The 17,212-nt window shown below is 48.1% G+C and overlaps 1 protein-coding gene across 5 annotated transcripts in view; it reads right to left on the bottom strand.

Annotated features, from left to right (window-relative positions):
• Window positions 1-7,133: 7,133 nt before the first annotated feature.
• Window positions 7,134-17,212, bottom strand: part of LOC147706636 (cell adhesion molecule CEACAM16-like) — a 109,861-nt gene continuing 99,782 nt past the window's right edge. For all 5 annotated transcript variants that reach the window (XM_086933125.1, XM_086933123.1, XM_086933124.1 and 2 more), the window contains one exon: window positions 7,134-8,043. In XM_086933125.1, the coding sequence (XP_086789251.1) occupies window positions 8,031-8,043 (13 nt within the window). In that variant the 3' untranslated portion in view covers window positions 7,134-8,030. The remainder of the gene's footprint in view (window positions 8,044-17,212) is intronic.

Raw genomic sequence — 17,212 nt, 5'->3', positions numbered from 1 at the left:
TGCAGATCCAACAGCCATTGTAATATGGCGGTTCAAGTTTAAGTTCAGGAATTTGTATAGCGCACTACTCACCCAGAGGGTCTCAAGACGTTTGGGGTTGGGGTGCATTATTTATCGAATAGCCAGGTTTTAAGTTCCTTTCTGAAGGAAGTGTGGTTCTGTGTAAGGCGGAGGTGAGTGGGGAGAGAATTCCAGGTCTTGGCTGCCAAGTAGGAGAAGGATCATCCTCCCATAGTGGATCTGTGTATGCGCGGAACTGCGGCGAGGGCTTGATTGGAGGATCGTAGTTGGCGGGTGGGTGTGTAGAAGGACAGTCGTGTGTTGAGGCATTTGGGACCTAGTTTGTAGAGGGCCTTGTGTGCGTGGGTGAGGAGACGGAACGTTATTCTCTTGTTGACGGGAAGCCAGTGTAGGTCTTTCAGGTGACCGGTAATGTGAGCTTGACGAGGGATGTCCAATATGAGTCTGGCTGATGCGTTTTGGATGCGTTGGAGTTTTTTCTGTAATTTTGCTGTGGTTCCGGCGTAGAGGGTGTTTCCATAGTCCGGTCGGTTAGTGACCAGTGCATGGGTGACAGTCTTTCTTGTTTCGGTGGGGATCCAACGGAAGATTTTTTTGAGCATGCGAAGTACGTTGAAGCAAGAGGATGAGACGGTGTTGACTTGTCTGGACATCGAGAGGGAGGAGTCTAGGATGAAGCCTAGGTTACGTGCGTGGTCTGTAGGTATGGGTGCTGAGCCCAGGGCCGGTGGCCACCATGAGTCGTCCCAGGCAGAGGGGGGTGATCCTAGGATGAGGACTTCCGTTTTGTCTGAGTTAAGTTTTAGGCGGCTGTTTTTTATCCATTCGGCTACTTCTTTCATGCCTTCGTGACGATTGGTTTTGGCGGTGTTAGTGTCTTTGGTGAGGGAAAGGATCAGCTGGGTGTCGTCAGCGTAGGAGATGATGTTGAGGTTGTGTTGTCGCGCGATGGATGCGAGGGGACTCATGTAAACGTTGAAGAGGGTGGGACTGAGTGATGAACCTTGTGGTACTCCGCAGATGACTTCGGTGGCCTCTGATTTGAATGGGGGAGATGGACTCTCTGGGTTCTCCCGGCGAGGAACAAGATGATCCAGTCCAAGGCTTTTCCTTGTGTGCCGATGTTGCTGAGGCGTTGTATGAGGGTGCTATGACAGACTGTGTCGAAGGCAGCGGAGAGGTCGAGTAGGATGAGGGCAACTGTTTCTCCGTTGTCCAGTAGCGTTCGGATGTCGTCTGTCGCTGCAATGAGGGAGGTTTCCGTGCTGTGTTTGGCTCGGAAGCCGGACTGTGAGCTGTCGAGGGAGTTGTTGGATTCAAGGAAGGCGGCGAGATGGCTATTGACGGCTTTCTCAATGACTTTGGCAGGGAATGGGAGGAGGGAAATGGGGTGGTAGTTCTTAAGTTCAGAGGGGTCTGCTGTGGGTTTCTTCAGGAGGGCGCTGAGTTCGGCGTGTTTCCAGCTTTCTGGGAAGGTAGCGGAGTTGAAGGAGCAGTTGATGACATCACGGAGATGGGGTGCGATGATTGAGTCTGCTTTGTTGAAGATGTGGTGGGGACAAGGGTCGGTTGGCGAACCTGAATGGATGGAGTTCATTAGGCGGATGGTGTTATCAGTGGTGATTGGGTTCCAGGCGCTAAGGTTGTTATAGAGCGGTTTAGGTTCGGAGGTGGGTGGAGTGGACTGTTCTTTGGGTATGTTCTCAAAGCTGTTATGTATGTCGGCAATTTTGTTGTAGAAGAAAGAGGATAACGAATCGCAGAGGTCTTGGGAGGGAGTAATGTAGTTTGAGGCTGCGGTGGGGTTTCTTTGATGATGATGAATAGTTCCTTGCTGTTGTGGGCGTTGTTGTCGAGTCGATCCTTGAATGCTGATTTCGTGGTGGATCGGATCAATTGGTGGTGTTTGCGGGTGGCTGCCTTGAAGGTGGTCAGGTTGTCAGTGGTTGGTTTTTTTTTCCATGTTTCTCGAGAGTACGGCATAGCTTCTTGGATTTCTTAAGGTCATCGTTGAACCAGGGGGCCTTTCTGCTACCCTGTTTGGTTTGGTGGTTTTTCAAGGGTGCTAATTCGTCAGCGCTGTGAGTGATCCATTGATTTAGTTTGGTGGCAGCTTGGTTTGGGTCTGATGAAAGGGCGGGAGGGTTTTGGTTGAGCGATTTGAGAAGTTGGTCGGTGGTGATTTTGTTCCAGTTTCTTCGAGGAATATGTTGTGGGGGGTTGTGGGTCGTGGTAGTTTTGTAGCTGAAGTGAACACAGCTGTGGTCCGTCCAATGAAGAGCTGTGGTGTGATCGAAGGAGATGTGTTTGCAGGAGGTGAAGATAGAGTCGAGCGTATGTCCGGCTACGTGGGTGGGGGTGTCAACAAGTTGTTTGAGTCCGAAATTGGCTAGGTTGTCAAGAAGGGTGGTGGTGTGGCTGTCGTTTTTCTTTTCCAGGTGGGAGTTGATGTCTCCCAGTAGGATGTAGTTCTCTGGGTTGAGGGCATGTGGGCTGATGAAGTCAGTGATGTCTTCGCTGAATTGTGAACGGGTTCCTGGTGGTCTGTAGATGAGGGTGCCTCTAAGTGTGGTTCTAGGGTCAGTGTGGATCTGGAAGTGGAGGTGTTCGGCGGTTGCAAGGTTATCGGTGGAGCTGTTCGTGATTCTGAAGGTGTTCTTATGGATGATGGCGGTGCCTTGTCCTGTTTGGTTGGTGCGGTCTTTTCGGATGATCTTGTAAGCGTCCGGGATGGCTATGGCGATGTCGGGTGCTGATGATGCGTTCATCCAGGTCTCTGTAAGGAAGGCGATGTCCGGTGAAGCAATGTCGAGTAGGTCCCAGAGTTCAGTGGCGTGTCTGTGGACCGAGCGGGTGTTCAGCAGGATGCACTTCAGGTGGTTAGAGTCGGGGCGGTGTTTCGAGGAGGAGGATTTGGTGTGGGTCTTGATGCAGGTGAACTTGCAGGAATGGCAGGTGAAGGGACCGTGGGTACGTCCTGGGGCAGCTTCGTGGCATTGTGGTGTGCGCCCGGGGTTAAGGGCAAAGAGGGTGGCGGCGTCATACATTATGCGGGTGGAGTGCGGTTTGCGGGGGCCAGGGGGTTTGGTGCTGGGGGCGGTCCAGGCGCGGACGGGCGTAGACGGGCTTACCTTTGGCGCACCTTCGGCGCGCGTCCGCTGCGCGTGAACGCTGCGCGCAAATGCATCTGTCAAAAGTGGAGAAGTGGAGGGGGGAGGGGCGAGGGAGGATCAGGTGGGAGGCGGGGGCGAGGTGTAGGGGACGGGCTCCGAGGCACAACAACATCAAAATGGCAGCAGCAGCAAAAACGAAACTAGAGAGAGGCTGGGGCACAAAGCCAAAATCAAGCAGCTTAGACAATCTTTGAATAAAGCGCTGCAAATAATCAAAGCACAACACAAGCAATGCACTTAAAAATCAGAGCAACACAGCGAGCGCTGAAGGTATAATAATTTCTACAAATCGGCAAAGCTTATCGCAATATAGAGCGAATATACACTGAAGCCAGCAGATGTACAATTCTCTGAAGAGAGCAAAGAGCGCAGCCCAAATGATACCAGGAGTGGAGCAGGGAGCGTGGGGAGCGACCGCTACTGAGAGCGTCAGGACGGTCAGGTAATTTCTGCAAGGTCGGCGGGCGGATCGCCCCCTGCCAGGTGGGCAGTGACTACTGCCGGTCCGGCAGCGGCGATTCACCCGCAGTCCTAAAGGGGCCCTATGTTTTTTTCAGTGAATATGTATATAAAAAGCAAACGTTACAGAGACGGTATAGTTAGACTCAGGTTTCACTTGTACCAGAGAAATTCAGCAGTTCTAGTTAGCTGAGCTAACAAGAACTCGTGCCCAGCAATGCTCTGCTTCTGAACTCATATATTACAGCACTCATGAGATGGCCAGTGACATCACTCATGACATCACTGATGACAAGACTGAGAAAGAGTCCAGTGGATCCCAAGGATGGCTTCTTGAAGAGAAGAACCGGCTAGCAGAGTAGCACAGTCTATGCCACTTGCAGGCGACCAGGAGGCAGGGAAGAGCAATGACCACTGATGACAGTGACATTGTTGCTGCAGCTGTGAGGACCAGGTGATGAGGAGGAAGACCAGGAGCTGTTCATGAGCTGTCCCACGTCGAAAGGCAGGAACCAGGGGGTTGGTGTCCATTAATAGCACCAACAAGCCTTGGCAGCAGCAACATAAGTGGAAGCGATGATGGCACAATGTTGGGACCAGCAAGGTGCGAGGGTCTCGTGAAGTGCAGGAGAGTTAGAACAGTCCCTGGGCAACCAGGGGAGACCATGGAGCATGAGAAGACCCTTGAAAGGTTCCCCAGGCCAAAGGCACAGGAGTCGCAAGAGGATCTCGAGCAGCTCACCAAAGACGAAGGCCCACGGTGCATAGGATGTGGTGAGGATGCTGATCCTGGCAGGTAGCCATCCTGGAGGCTGGAGCTTCTTGTAGCATGACCATCTCTGGAGTGCAGAGCCAACAAGCCTTGGCAAAGGCAAGTCAACAAGGTGCACATGAGTTTTGTCCCTGCCGTTCAGCTTGGACTTTAACTATCACTCACTGGTTATCGTCGAAGCTGAGTCAGAGCACCATGAGTGGGCATGCACACGCATACGCACAATCCTCAATATGTGTATTTTTCAATAGGCCACATCCATGCCAATTCATTTAGCATTGGGACCGCCATTTTCCTGAATCTTAAGGACATCCGTACCGTACTGGAATAAATAGTATTGGAACCATTGGACCAGATGAGTAACTTTCCTCCCCCAATTATCCTTACGCTTGAAGTACAGCGAGGCAACATTTTATGTGATTGAGTAATCCTGTCATACATTTTCTTAGAATTCACACATGGAGAACATTTTCACTGAATAAGGCCCTTATCCGAATTAATTCAACAAGGCTCTATCCAAATATTGGACGAGTTCTGTTCCTTCATTGGTGAGTTTCCCCTTACAGACGCTTCAGTCATTGTTGCCCTTGTCTGTTCTAGTATACCACACTTACTCATCCCTGTTCCTGCTTTCCTATAGGCTATCTATACACTTTGCCGCCAGTCCTGATGAAGACCCTCTGATGTTTTTACAGTAACACATACTTCCAGGGTGGAAACATCGACATACAGCTACTTCACGTCTTTAGTCACTCCCCCTATCTAAAAGGATTGTGAAGGCATAATATGGAGGTAGTTTAACCATATTGTAAAAGAGGGAACACTGTGATCTTTGTGAAACCTTTCATGTTGTTGGAAAATGGGATTATTTTGCACATGTTTGTTAGTTATGTCACTTTTCAATGTTTGTTGTTATGAATGTGATTGTATAGCAGCCATATATATTATTGACAAGAAGTTCACAGAATATATGTGTGTGAATATAAGTATAATGTGGTATGTATCTCTGATTCTTGTCATTTAAAATGAAATATGAATTACTGTGATAAATAATAATTGTCTTACCCTACAGAACCAACTCATATTATTCTGAGCCATTTTGTACTTACTTTCAGGCCTTTAATTCCATAATAGTTGATAGAGTAATGCTTAAAAAAGAGGCTTGTGTGATGTCATGAGTGAAGGGATCAATAATGTCAATTGAAATGTCATCAGTGATTTCTAAATGATTTCCTAGAACGTGTCATGAATGATGTAATATGTGAGGTCATAAGTAGTGCGTGGCATGGGTACTTGCACAGGACCTTGGAACCCCATCCTTTAAGGATGAATCTATTTTAAAAGGGGATGAGTGCCAGGCAGCCCCCATCCCTGAGCCTTCTCAGGCCCCGGACACCTCATCCCTCGGGCCCAAAACCACCTCTCTGAGCCTCATTATGCCCTGCGGACTCCGTCCCACAGGTACATAATTGAATGCAATTCCCTCTTCTTCCAGGATATTACTGAGCTTCAACATTTTATCAGACAACTCCTTCTGTCTACTTTCTGTACTTTGAGAAAAGTCTCCTAGAGAAGATAGCTGTGTTTCTCTTCTCCCTCTCTCATTTCCCATTCTTCTAGGATATCACTTTACTGACAACAACATTACGTTTGACAGCAGTGTTAAATATTTGAGACTAGGGCAGACTGCCTTCAGTCTCAGCAGGGCCTTGAAGAACATGGAACTAACACCCAGGGCCGCTAGCAGAACATCTCAGTAGAATCACCAACATGTGTGTTATTGAACAGCAAAGCACACATGTGCGATTGAAAAGCAAAGCCTTTCTTTAGCCGCAGGTCCACATTAGAGCTTCTGAAGACAAGGATATGGATCAAGTCATGGCATGCTCCTCACATCTAAGCTTTAAGATGCATGAAAGAAGTTGCTGAGCAAACAACAGTATTGCTGTCCTGAGACTCTTACTCTCTCCACACAGCAAAGAGAACCAGACATGGTGGACCTTCTCGTTCAAGGTGTCACTCAGGGTCAGCACTGGCCACGGCACGGACCGAGCTTGAATGACTCATCATTCTGCTGTGACTTGCAGCTCTGAAACTTACATATGCAGCACTCATCCCTGATAGGTTTTTAGTTACTTATGAAGTTGCCACAGAGGTGAAAGGACTTCTAGGTCTATCAATCCTTTTGTTTCTTCCATTTCCTGTGCCATTATTTCCAAACTATCCCGAGAACATTGATTAGTTATCAGCAGAGAATTAGCATAAGATTGGAACTTTACCAGTAGGTAGGATTGGAAGAAGTAGGGAGAGATGTGACTGTCGGTGAAACAAGTTCATTATTGAAGATCCAATGTGATACAAAAAAAAGCTTCAAACTATTAGTCAAGCTGAGATAAAACCGGTGTAATACAAGTAGAATCTATTCAATGTATCAGACAGGGTTTGCAGGGATTCTGCTTAGAAACAGAAGTATGCCTGGGGCCACATCAGTATGTCGGTAGTGAGTCACCATACCACATCAGTACCTCTGATCTCAAATTAAGACTAGCTCATACTGCTGCACCTGCCCTCCCAACCTTTACAGAGTAACAGGTAGTTTGGCGCCCCAGAACACACACCCTAGACCCTTCCAGGCATCCAGATAGAAGGCAATCACCTTTGGTTAGCTCACTCATACATATCCACAATGCACAGAAAAGAGACACGAATAAAGCTTACTATATTTATTGAAACTATTATGCTCTATTTTGCAATAGCTGCTCTGCAATCAAAAGACATATATAAGTCAACAATGTGATTAGCATAATAAACAAACTGTAGTCAATGAAAAGGTCTGGAATATTGGAAGACAGGTGTGCCCAAACCTACCCTCACTATAGAAGCACAGTGATATATTAGAGATCTCTGTGACTTGTGGGGGACCCCATCCCTGGCATACATAGGACGTTGTTTTACATCTCAGGCAGTAGAGCTATTTCTCGTGTCAGGACCTTGCTTTGTCTGAATGTGATCTCTCTGTTTTTAAAATAACACATTTAAATTTATATGATAAGATTTATCCAAAAACAGAGCAAATAAAGCACAGTTTATTTCAACCTTGTAGGGAATGTTCTTTCAAATCCCAGCAGCAGAAGAACTGAATAATAAAACATGTGCAGCCTATTTCTAAAATAAATGTGTAGCACAAAAACAAGCCTGATCAAGCAAAGGCAGCAGACTACCTTTAAGAAATACACAGCAGGGGTATTCAGTGTATCAGAGAGGGTCGTACATAGAATCAGCTGTAGGATCTATTCAACGTATCCAAAAGGGTCGTGCATAGTTATCAGCCGTAGGATGTATTCAATGTATCAGAGAGGGTCACGCATAGTATCAGCCGTAGGATGTATTCAACGTATCAGAGAGGGACGTGCATAGTATCAGCGTTAGGATCTATTCAACGTAACAGAGAGGGTCGTACATTGTATCAGCGTTAGGATCTATTCAACGTATCAGAGAGGGTTGTACATTGTATCAGCCATAGAAGGAATGCAATGTATCAGGGGGTGATGCATAGTACGAAGTATTGGGTTCATCAGAGAGGATCAGGTGCACACAGTTGGAATTCAGTTCTGGGGCCTGTGAAGAAGAAACAAAAGAGAGCATGAAGACACTTCTCAGACAAGGGTTGGGGTTAGTCGGGAGCTTATTACAACATTATAGGGTGCACATGTTCTTTAGCAATTAATTAACCATATTGTGATAGGAAGGCCCAGCTTCCCTGTAAACACCAAGGGCCCGATGTAGGTAAACGCGATTTTCCGATTTCAAAATACCGAGGCGGGCCGAATCGGTATTCTGAAATCGGAAAACGAGATGTAGGGAAAAAAAACCGAATGAATACCGATTCGGTCGGCATCGGTAATGAGATTCGGTACGTTCCGATTCTGCTCGGTCCGAATCGGAAAGTACCGAATCGGCCAACAACGAATCGGAAATCACCGAATCGGCTACCACCGAATCGGATATTCCCGATTCGGCGAATACCGATTCGGTAAAAGCCGATTCGGTAAAATCCGAATCGGCAATCATAGATTCGTAGCCATGAAAACAGACCCATGGCGAAAAAGCCCATAGGAATGCATTGAATGAACCGAATCGGCTTTTACCGATTCGGATAATACCGAATCGGATTTTACCGATTCGGATATTACCGAATCGGTAAAAGCTGATTCGGCAATAGGCGATTCAGCCAATGAGGTGACTCCCCCTCCCCCACCCAAACAGGGAGTGGCAACCCTGGCAGGTGCAGCTAATTAAGAAGTTTCTGGAAAGCCTGCCTGAGCCCAACACTCACAGTTAGCAGCAGTGGGAGAAGGAGGTTGCCAACTGAACTGGAGAACATGGCAGAGCAGTCAGGAAGCCAGAAGTCCTCCCAGAAGAGGAAGCCCAAGTTCACCACCACCGAACTTCAGGTGCTGGTTGAGGAGGTGGTGAGGGTGCACCGCCAGCTGTTTGGCAAGCTGTCCCTCAACGTGCCAGACAGCACCAAGAGGAGAATCTGGGCCGACATCGCCCAGAAGGTGAATGCTGCGGGTGTCACCCCCAGGTCCATAGAGGAACTGAAAAAGAGGTTTTATGACATCCGCAGCCTCACGAAGAGGAAGCTGGCTGACATACAAAGGCAGGCTGGACTCACTGGAGGAGGCAACAACTCGGCGCCACCCCTCACCGAGCTGGAGGAAATGGTCTCCAGCACCATTGAGAGGGAGAGTGTCGTTGGAATCGGGACCCTGGACAGCTCTGCGAGAGCTACAGCTACAGGTAAGAAGCATGCGCATCATGACACACCCTACCAGACACCTCCCCATTAGACACAATGCATAGGCAAACACCAGCACTGTACTGTCACCAACATACAAGAGACAAGCATCATGGTACATGTAGTCAGCAGAAGTTAGCCAAATATGTCAGTGCAGAATCACAAGACAGGAAACAGTGTGACACGGTGTAAGGAGATGCAAGGACATGTGGAATGCCATAATTGTACTGACTGTAATACATCGGCACTCAGTTTACAAATGCTTCTTTGTACCTAGGGGCCCCATCAGGCGGAACAACTGTGACAGCAGAGGGAGCAGCAACGTCCAACACTGCAGTCGCAGGGCCGAGCACCAGCCAGGCTGGCCAGGAGGAGGATGAGGAAGGAGACACCCCAGGGCTAGGTATGGAGGGAGTCCTGGTCATTGACTTCCAAGCAGTGCACTCCCCAGTACTGCCCAGCACACCCCCCTTGCAATTCTCACCAGAAAACTCCCCTACAAGGCACACCATTCCGCCTACACCAGCTCCTGCCACAACCGTGGCCTTGCCACCTGTTCAACCTGTCCTGGGAGCAGGGGCTCAGGGACCGGCCAGCTTCACACCCCCACCAGTGGCACCCCAGCCCACTCAGCAGGCCGGAAGCAGCAGTGCCCGACGCCGTGCCATCACCACCACTGCTGCACCAGCACGGGAGGGCAGTGTGTTCCTGGGCCTGGAGGGACAGATGGTTAAAATCCAGAGGCAACAGGCAAGATCCACCATGGCCTGCCAACGCCAGCTCCTGCAGCACAACATGCAGATGGGGGAGTTGGTGAAGGGATTCCAGGCTGTTGTGGAAACCAACAAGGAGGTGGCAGCAGGGTTAGGCAGGCTGACCACTGCCATCACCCACTCATCTGCCAGACAGGAGGAGCATGAGCTGGCGCGCAGGCGGGATGCCCGGGTGCTGAACCGGGCCATGGCCCGCCTTGCAGCGGCCACGGCACAACTGTGCCATCGCAGCTCCAACCAAGAATCTGTGCTTAGTCAGCATACGGCTGAGCTCACTAGGGGGATGGCCAGGATCACCACGGCTATGGAGGCCATGATAATTTCAAACACCGCCTCCAATCCTGCCCTGGACCTGGGTGATGCTGGAGACAGCAGCAGCCGCAGCAGCCCGGCCAGCGCTGCATCTGAGCCACGGAGGAGCACCAGGCGATCCGCTGATGCTGCTGGGCATTCGGAGGGGGCTGAGGGACACCCCAGTGGGTCTGGCAAGCGGGCAAAAAAATAGCCTGGCAAGGGGGGATGAGGCAACCAGAACCCTAGACTTTATTTGATTTTACATACTCCATTTTTTGATGCACATCAGTGCTGTAACTGTGGCGCAACACTATTAAAATTTGTTTTTTGCAAGCAACATTTAGCTGTCTTTGCATCTGTACTCAGTCAGAAATAGTTCTCAGTGATCTCCTCACGTCTGTATCTGCCATCACTTGGCGTACACACCCCAGCTGGCTGTGTCAGTGGCACAGCTTCGTCGTCGTCATAGTCCTCGTAGTCAGACAACTCCACCTCAGTGCCCTTCTTGACCGCAAGGTTGTGTAACATTGCACATACAGCTATGATCTTGCAGCAGGTGATGGGGGTGTACTGCCTTGCACCTCCACTCTTGTGCAGGCATCTGAATCTACTTTTCCAGATGCCAAAGGTCCGTTCAACAACATTCCTTGTGCGTATGTGGGCCCGGTTATACCTCCTTTGGCTGGGTGTGGAGGGGTTGAGGTAGGGGGTGAGTATGAATGAGCGGAGGGAATATGCACTGTCGCCTGGAAGAGAAAGGGGTCACATTAGACACATGCATACATGTATTCCACCTACCTACTATGTGTTATGGGGGTCTGATGATGTGTCTCACCTAGGAGGTATCCTTCTCCAAATTCGCCAGCCATCAGCCGTGCATATATGCCGCTCTGTTGGAATATATAGGAGTCATGGGTACTCCCTGGAAATTTTGCTACCAGGTCTGTGATGGTGCACTTGGCATTGCAGATCACCTGCACGTTGATGGTGTGTGTAGATTTCCGATTGCGGTATATGTATTCGGTGTCCGCTGGTGGGCAAATCGGAATGTGCGTGCCATCTATGCAACCGATGATTTGGGGAAATTGTGCCATCTGGTAGAAGTCAGCTTTAGTTTGTAGCAGTTCTGCGTGGGTTGCAGGGAAAGAGATGTATTGGTCCATCCTGTCTATCATGGCGTCAAGGAATATGTGGAAGAACCTTGACAGGCTGCTCTGGCTCACCCCTCCTGCTGCTGCTACTCCACTTTGATAGCTGCCAGACGCAAGCAGGTGTAGGCTGCATAGCACCTGGACGTGCGCAGGGATGGCGTGTGCCCTTGGGGTGTGGTGGTCCAAGAATGGCTTAAGGTCCCTGATGAGCTCAAGTATGGTGTCAGAGTCCAGCCTGTATCTCTGTAGGATCTCAGCCTCAGTGAGCATGAACAGGGTTATCCTCTGTCTGTAGACCTGTTCATTTCTTAGCCATTCCCTCTGTCCTTCCTGCTGTAGCCGTAGCCGCCTCGCAATGACATAGAAAGCTGCCATCCTGCAAGTTGCAATGCATTTTGGGACTGTTTATATGGGTTGGAGTTGGTTACCACCTGATTGCAATCCATGGTAAATACCGAGTGAATTCTACCGATTTTGAGCCGATTTCGGTGTTTCTGTGCCTCCCTACATCTCCCCAACTGTCGGAATCGGGGAATTTCCCGATCGGAGATTCATACGAATCGGCATGTTTTCCGATTCGGCTCATGTCCGATTCGGTATTTGTACCGAATCGGTAATTGGACCGAATCGGTGATTTTCCGATTCGGTGTCACTAACGAATCGGTAATTGGACCGAATCGGTGATTTTCCGATTCGGTGTCACTAACGATTCGGTACATGGACCGAATCGGTCTTTGCATCCGATTCGGTGTTTTTCCGATTCGTTACATATCCGATTTTCGGTATGTACGTATCGGATTCTTTCCCATTCGGTACTCATTCCGATTCGGTTTTCTATCCGATTCTTTCTGTTTTTGGTTCCCTACATCTCGATGGCTGTTTACCGATCGGTAAGGGCCAAAAATCGGTATTTTCGGCCGTTACCGATCGGTAACGCCCTACCTACATCGGGCCCCAAGTGCCTGCACGGGTTAAATACATGGTATTAAGGGCCATATGTATCAAGATACTAATTAGCGATTCTGTAATAGCGATTTGTAAGAAATCCCTATTTCAGAATCGCTAATTGGTATGTATCAAGAAAATCGCAATTTTTTAGCGATTTCTTGATATTCCTTAATTGCGAATTTGCAAATTGCAAATTCGCAATTAAGGAATACTTTCCCATTCATTTCTATGGGCCTCCTGGCCCATAGGAAGGAATGGAAATGTATTCTCATTTTGCGATTCGCAATTTGCTAATTGCAAATTGAGAATAATTTCAAGGGTGCAGGGGTGTCCAAAGAACACCCTGTTGCACCCCTGAAATAAGTATGGGTGCACATGGGGTGCATATATATGCACTAAGGGCATGTATGTGCGTCACATGGCACTTTGAAAAATGCTGAAATGTGCATTTTTAAAGGAAATCGCAACTTACCACCAACTAGAAGTTGGTGGTAATTTGCGATTCCTTAAGCTCATTTTGGAATTTTTTTGGGCTTCATACATTGCATTTAAGGAATCGCAAAATTTGCGATTCCTTAAATGCAATTGCAAAATAAGGAATCGCAAATTTTGCGATTCCTTATTTTGCACCAAATTTTTCTTAATGCATTCCATTTAGCAAATTCGAATGCGAATTTCGGCCTTTACGAATGAGAATTTGCTTGATACATATGGCCCTAAATTCTTAACCTTGTGTCCTTGTAGTTTGAGTTGAAGTGAGGGGAAGTATAGACAATAGAAACACTGTTCCATGTTTTCAGACTCTACCTGTCCAAAGTGTTGGTTTGAGTACTTGTGTAGTTTAGACTGCTTGTTCTGCAGGCGAAATTCCACCTTCCCAGGAGTTTGAGAGGATGCAATATCCTGGGTGGCCTCAATATTTTACCTTTTTTTGTGCTACATCAGCTAAGTACGCATTTTAATTTTTTGGTGTTATTTGGGGATTTCATGCTGAATAAAACTCCTGAAGGTGTCTATATTTCCCTCTAATATTGGTTAACGGCCACATGCTTCAACATAAGGAATTGTGATTCCTAAATAGCGAATTTTAAGGAATCGTTATTTAGGAATCGCAATTCCTTATGCATGTAGGAATCGCAGAATAGAATTTGATTCCTAAACATTACTGTGAGTAGTTGGCTGGGCATATGCTGTCCTTGGCACCTTGCACCAGTCCAGACACGCCTTCTGGTGATTTAAGAGATCTCAGACAACCTTAGAAACTCTCTAAGTGGTAGCTGTGGAAAGCAACCTTCAGGCTTAGTTCAGAGTGTAAAGCAGCTTGTTTTACCAGAATGCAACCTTATAGTATAGATTAAATGAGAAGATAACCACACATAGTACTTATAAAAGGATGTATTTATTATGTAACACTATCTACTACGTTACAGTATCTCCCACACGGAGATAGACACAAAGGACACAATACTTAAGCAAATAAATCACAGTAAATAGCACTAATACACAGTGGGCCCCAGGGGGGACCAAACCATATACTAAGAAAGTGGTATAAGAACCATGACTTGAGTCAGAACAATGTCGAGAAGACCAGCGCATGTCACAGAACCCCTCCACCATGCAAGGCCACAGCGGCCCTGGCAGCGTCTGCCCAGGCTCCACCCTCCCCTCGCTGCCCCCACCCCTGCAAAGTACTGAATCCACCGGAGGAAAGGAATTGGAACGGGGAAAAGTGCCGCCCTGCCCCACAGAGGAGAAACCATCCTCCCCTTGTTGCCCCCACCCTGATACACGGAGGAAAGATGCATTAGAATGCGGGTGAAGGAGCCGCCCGGCCCCCGGGGAAGGAGCCCGGGGGGAGCACTCACTTGTATCTTTTGGACTGGAAACACGTGTGTGCCCCGCCATTTTGGCACCGTCTCCTGTTGTGGCTCTTCTCCTTGGTCCACCATCTTGCGAAACAACAGACATTCTACTGCCTCCCTTGGTGCTGTGACTGCGTCTCCCTCCGACATCACTTAAAGGAACTCTGCTCTCCTGGTTTTTTGGGTCTTGACCTGAGAAAATCTACTATTTGTATATATATATATATATGTATATAGAGATACCTCTAACCACTGGTATATGTAGTAGACCTTTGTACTCTCTACCATTCATATGTGACTCTTAGAGTTTATCCATTTGTATCTCTTCCTTGAGTGACTTTACAACTTGTACATTTGCAATTTTTTTCTGTTTCTATCTCTTAATTGTGTGACTTTACAACTTGCACATTTGCAATTTTTTCTGTTTGTATCTTTTATGTAACTCATGTAATCCTAAGTCCTTATGTGTGGCAACTGGTTCTCATGTAAAGCGCTATATAAAATCACATTAAATAAGATAAAATAAAATAAAAAAAGTGGAATTGCTGGGACCCCAAGGAACCACCTAAGGTGAACAGATAGGGACCCCACGGAGTCCGAGTGCAGTGTGTGACCACTATGCGTGCTACATACACATCTAAATGTAAGTCGCAGTTGGATTTTTAAAGATTAGGGACACTTCCCAGTGGACCCTGAAGAAACCCCGTGGAAGACGGAAGGATGGAGTGCCACCCTACCGGTGGATACCATGGTACCCGAATTACCTATCCAATGGGAAACCGGGTGCATAGGTGTGAAGTGCTGTTGAAAACCGCAGTCAAACTCAATGGAAGACTATAGGAAAGTGCTGCTTCTGGAAGAGGAGAAAGTGTAAGGAGGAATACAAATGTGGATTCTTGAAGAGAAGAACCTGAAAGCATAGGAGACAGTGTCTGTCTCACTCGGGGTGACCAGGAGACTTAGTAGACGGATGCCCTCCAATGTTGGGTGCTTCAGGAAGGATGACTGTGACTTTGGCTCTGCAGCTGCGAGGACCAGGCAATGCTGAAGACAACCAGGACCTAGATATGATCTGTCACACAAAGGATGCCAAATGCTGAGTGGTCAGAGTCCAGCGGGAGCACAAACAAGCCTTGACAAATGCAACCAATACAGGAAATCAAGAAAGTGCACGGATGGGACCAGCAAGGTCCAGGAGACTCACCTCAAGCAGAGGACTCAAGGCAGGCCCTGAGAAATCAGTGGAGCCCAAAAAAAAACAAAGCTGACCCTCAAATTGACCCACAGGTCAAAGGCACTGGAGTCGCGAGAGAACCTCAAACAGCTCACCAAAAGTGGCAGGTCTTGATGCACACGATGTGGTGTGGCTAAAGATTCTGGTCACTGGAGGTGCTCGAGGTTGGGGCTACTTGGAGCCCAAAGTTCTTTTTGCAAAGATGTCAACAAGCCTTTGCAACTGCAGAGGGGACGTTATAACCAGGGGTTTGGGTATTGCAACCCCCACAAGAACTACCGGCCTCAAACTTGGTAAGAGGGTAGATCAGGCTTTGGGAGCTGGGAAAAACTACCACTTGTGTTGCAGAGCTCCTGGAGTGAATAGGAGCTCGGGATCTGCAGACTGGTCGACTTAGTTACTGTGCCTGCAAATGCAGGGGAGTGACTCCTTTACTCCAAGGGGGATTACTTTGGTTGTCCTTTTTGCTTCACAGGCCTTGAAAGGTTACTGTACGGTGCACAGACACAGACAATACAGCAGACTGGAAGGTAGGTGAAGTCAGGCCCAAACGAAGTCTAGCAAAGTCCAAAGTGCTGAGAAGGTAGAAGTGCAGTCGTTTCAGTTCTCAATCTTATCCCACGATGAATCCAGGGACCTGCACCTAGGTAAGCCCTTACATACCTTAGGGAAAGGGTTGGGAAGATTCAGGGGAACCTCCCAGGGGTGGGGCGGGACAGGGGGGAGGTTACTCCCATGCCCTTTGTCCAGTTTCGCTCCAGAGCAGGAGCCAACGGCTCCCATGACTGGGTGGAACTGGACTATGCACAGGACCAATAAATGTGCCCCTCATGCAGTCTTTCAGGTGCTGACAAGGTCTCTCACCCAGCCCTAATACGCTAAATCCGGTCTGGGAGGTGGTCACACCTCCTTGTGTCAGGATGTCTATTGTTCTGCCTTCCCCTACTCAAGCCTGGCTCAGCAGCAAGAGGGCAGAAATGTGTCTCTGGTCTGCAGCAACCATTTTGTGCTGTCCAGAACTAGAAAGCTGGTACCGGGAACACTGAGAGCCTAACGGAGGGCTCTTCCAGTGCTTGGAATCATACCTCCCACACCATACCAAACATGTTAGGATTAGTTGCAGTTGTTTTTGAGATGGTCATTGCGTGATTACGCGGTGCCCCTCTATACAGTATATGGCTGCCTCATTTATAATCTGGGAGAATGGACTCCGTAGGCTGAAGGGGTGCCAGGCAGTAGCACCCTCTCACTTAGAACCAAGAAACCTGCCCTCAGGATTGTAAAGGTCTGCTATGGGTTGACTTATAGGTTTTGAGTGCAGTGACCCTTAGAAATAGTAAACCTATATCTTTCGTAAGTGGTGCATGCACCAATTTACACAGGCTGCAATGGCAGGCCTGTAGTTCCATTTTGAATGGTCTCTAATGAGTGGCATAATGAATGCTGCAGCCCATAGGATACCTCTGGGGTACCTATGCCCTGGGTACCTGGTTACCATATACTAGGGACTGACAAGGGTGCCCCAGTATCCAATCTGGGGTGCACCTAAGTACACAACACACCAGTTTAAAGAGAAAGGAGTAAGACTTGGGCCCTGATTAGCAGGATCCCAGTCAAACTAGTCAAAAACAGCATCACATCAAGTTAAAAGTGGGGGTAACCATAAAAAACAGGTCTTACTTTCCTACAAATACCTAATAGTGAATCGCAAATGGCGAATGAAT

Source organism: Lissotriton vulgaris, chromosome 7 (assembly GCF_964263255.1).
Source record: "Lissotriton vulgaris chromosome 7, aLisVul1.2, whole genome shotgun sequence".
NCBI lineage: Eukaryota > Metazoa > Chordata > Amphibia > Caudata > Salamandridae > Lissotriton > Lissotriton vulgaris.
This window is presented reverse-complemented; position numbering and strand designations above follow the sequence as displayed.